At 40.6% G+C, this 2,407-nt stretch overlaps 1 protein-coding gene across 1 annotated transcript in view; it reads left to right on the top strand.

Moving 5' to 3' along the window:
- Positions 1-955, top strand: part of IRS2 (insulin receptor substrate 2) — a 25,724-nt gene extending 24,769 nt beyond the window's left edge. The window contains 2 exon segments of the mRNA XM_019471211.1: positions 339-409; positions 411-955. Coding sequence (XP_019326756.1) covers positions 339-409; positions 411-515 — 176 coding nt within the window. The 3' untranslated portion in view covers positions 516-955.
- The last annotated feature ends 1,452 nt before the right edge of the window (positions 956-2,407 follow it).

Raw genomic sequence — 2,407 nt, 5'->3', positions numbered from 1 at the left:
GGGGTGGGAGGGGGGGCAGGGGGAGGGGAGCGGGCACCAGTTACCGAGAAAACCTGGAGTGGATGAGAGCACGGTCACCGCCCGGGAGAAGAGCCGGAATGAAGGAGCAGATGAGCAGGGGGAACCGAGTGCTGTCCTTCCCACCCGGTAAACAGAAGGATAATGCAGTAAACATTAACATACAAAACATACACGGCATAACAGCCGTGTTAATTTGGCACGCGGCGTACGGAGGAGAGGGTTCAGTTCTGTTACGTATTTGTCGAGGGGCGGTTGTAGGCTTGCCTTATTTTAATACTTGATTCGCACGCGTGCTTACTTTTCCTCTTTCCCGTAAGCTTTTAAACGCAGAGCCCGTGGAGAAGCGTCCTGGGGAAGCTCGCTGAGGTTGGATCTCCCTGTAGGAGGCCAGGCTGTCTTCTCCACCACCCTGCTTCCCCGAGAAGCGTGCGGGCCTGCGCTCAGGGTTGGGGGGCTCGGGGGTGACCGTGGCCAATGTCGGGCCACGGCGGTAAGGAGGAAGCTCGGGCGAGCATCGTCGGTCAGCGGTGTGCGGGGTTGGGTACCAAAAACAGGGTTTCAGGTTAATTGGGCTTGTGGCGGGCAAACTGGAAGAGTCATGGCATGGGGGAAGGAGACGTATGGCACGAAGGACTTTATCGGTGTAAGTCGAATCAAGTCATTAACTTTCGCAGACTTCCTAGTTTCTCTTTTGGTTTTCACTGGGATTTCACATCGAAGTTTGTTTACGGAAGGACTTCTGCCACCGTCCGAGAAGATCACTGAGTATTGTGCCAGTGTATTTGAATTTCAAACGTTGTGACTGGGGAGACTACTAAGAAATTCATGTTTTACAGAGAAATACATACGCAGTTTAAAGAAAACTGTATTTTGAGCATAAGCGGGATTATTTTAACGCGGTAGAAATTCAGGTAGATTTGAGAGAATTTAAGAAGAAATACATACGCAGTTTAAAGAAAACTGTATTTTGAGCATAAGCGGGATTATTTTAACGTAGAAATTCAGGTAGATTTGAGAGAATCTAATTTTTGTATTAGCGAAGTGAGAAGCTTTACTTCTTCAAAAACCGAGAGAGGTTTCTAGCAATTTTAAAACAGTGGAGAATCCACATATATTTAATATTTAGAACAGGAGAATCTCAGAGATACAGGGTATACAAACAAGCTTCTTGTAATTACCTTCTCAGTAAATTAATATTTTGATTTGTGTAAAATACATGTAAAAAATTTGAATTCTTCCTGAAGGTCTGTAGCAGTAGATGTGTTTTTGTGTGGGTAAGTGTTTTAAGGGAAATTATTTGTATTATTTAAAGGTGGCTGGTTTTCACGTGTAGCTTGTCTCTCCGCTATCAGTAACTTGCCTCTGCTGTAGGGAGTGCTGTGCTTTTGGAAATCTCTGTCCATACTATCCTGTCGTGGCAAGAGCAAGCGAGTGCATCCACAACTGCTGTCAAAGCAGAAAAACTAAAAGGTTGCTCGAAATTATCGGTTCATTTAGTTTTACTGTGTTCTGAAAGTGTGCAAATATTTAAGAATTGGAGAAAAACTTGCCTTCATCTGATGTGTCAATAAAATAATACTGTTACTGGTTGGTTAAAACTTGTTACTTGCTGATAATTAGCCTTTGTTCTTAAATTATGACTGCTTTTTTGCTTAAAAAGTATGAACTGTGTATGATTTTCATTATTTATGGAGACATTTGCACTCATTTTTCTCATATAGTGTAAATTATTTATTCCAGTATATTTATGACAGATTATATCCAATAATGATGTGACTTTTTATGGTGGATCTTAGTTCTGTTGAAGTCAAATGGGAGTTTTGCCTCTATTTCGGTGGGGTTAAGATGTTACCCTTTGTGTGTAATCCTGAAATTCTTAAGTAAAATTCCCATTCAGTTTAGTGGGTGTGTAATAGGGGAATTTTGCTTAATTGAAAACACCAGACTTGGGTGAGTTATCTTTAATTTTGTTTTCTTTTTCTGTTAACAAAATGCTCTGTAACTTGTAAATGTTTCTATTAGTTGGTCTAGCTTTCTAAAATTGAACAGATACTATGTGTAATGGTGCAAAAAAACCCTGAAGGTTGTTTTCCTCCTGTGTTATTTTCTTTTGTCTTGATTTATTTAAAGAAGTCATCATCTGTAATGCATCTACTTAAGATCGTAATAAGGTGATTTTTGATAATAATGACCCCCCCACCTTGTCAATTAGCTCTTACTTTTGTGAGGGTTTTATGATTGCACCTAAACAATAAAAAGCCTATCTTAAGAAATCTCTTCCTGTGTCTTTCTAATGGCATTTTAGATTATTGAAGACATAACCCTTGTTTCCTTTTTCTTCGGAATTACTTTGCACGATGAATTATATTAAGGTGGTTCCCCCCCC

The sequence above is a fragment of the Aptenodytes forsteri genome, unplaced genomic scaffold, assembly GCF_000699145.1.
Source record: "Aptenodytes forsteri isolate BGI_AS27 unplaced genomic scaffold, ASM69914v1 Scaffold96, whole genome shotgun sequence".
Taxonomy (NCBI): domain Eukaryota; kingdom Metazoa; phylum Chordata; class Aves; order Sphenisciformes; family Spheniscidae; genus Aptenodytes; species Aptenodytes forsteri.
Note: the sequence above shows the minus strand (reverse complement) of the source record. Positions and strands in the feature narration are given on the sequence as shown.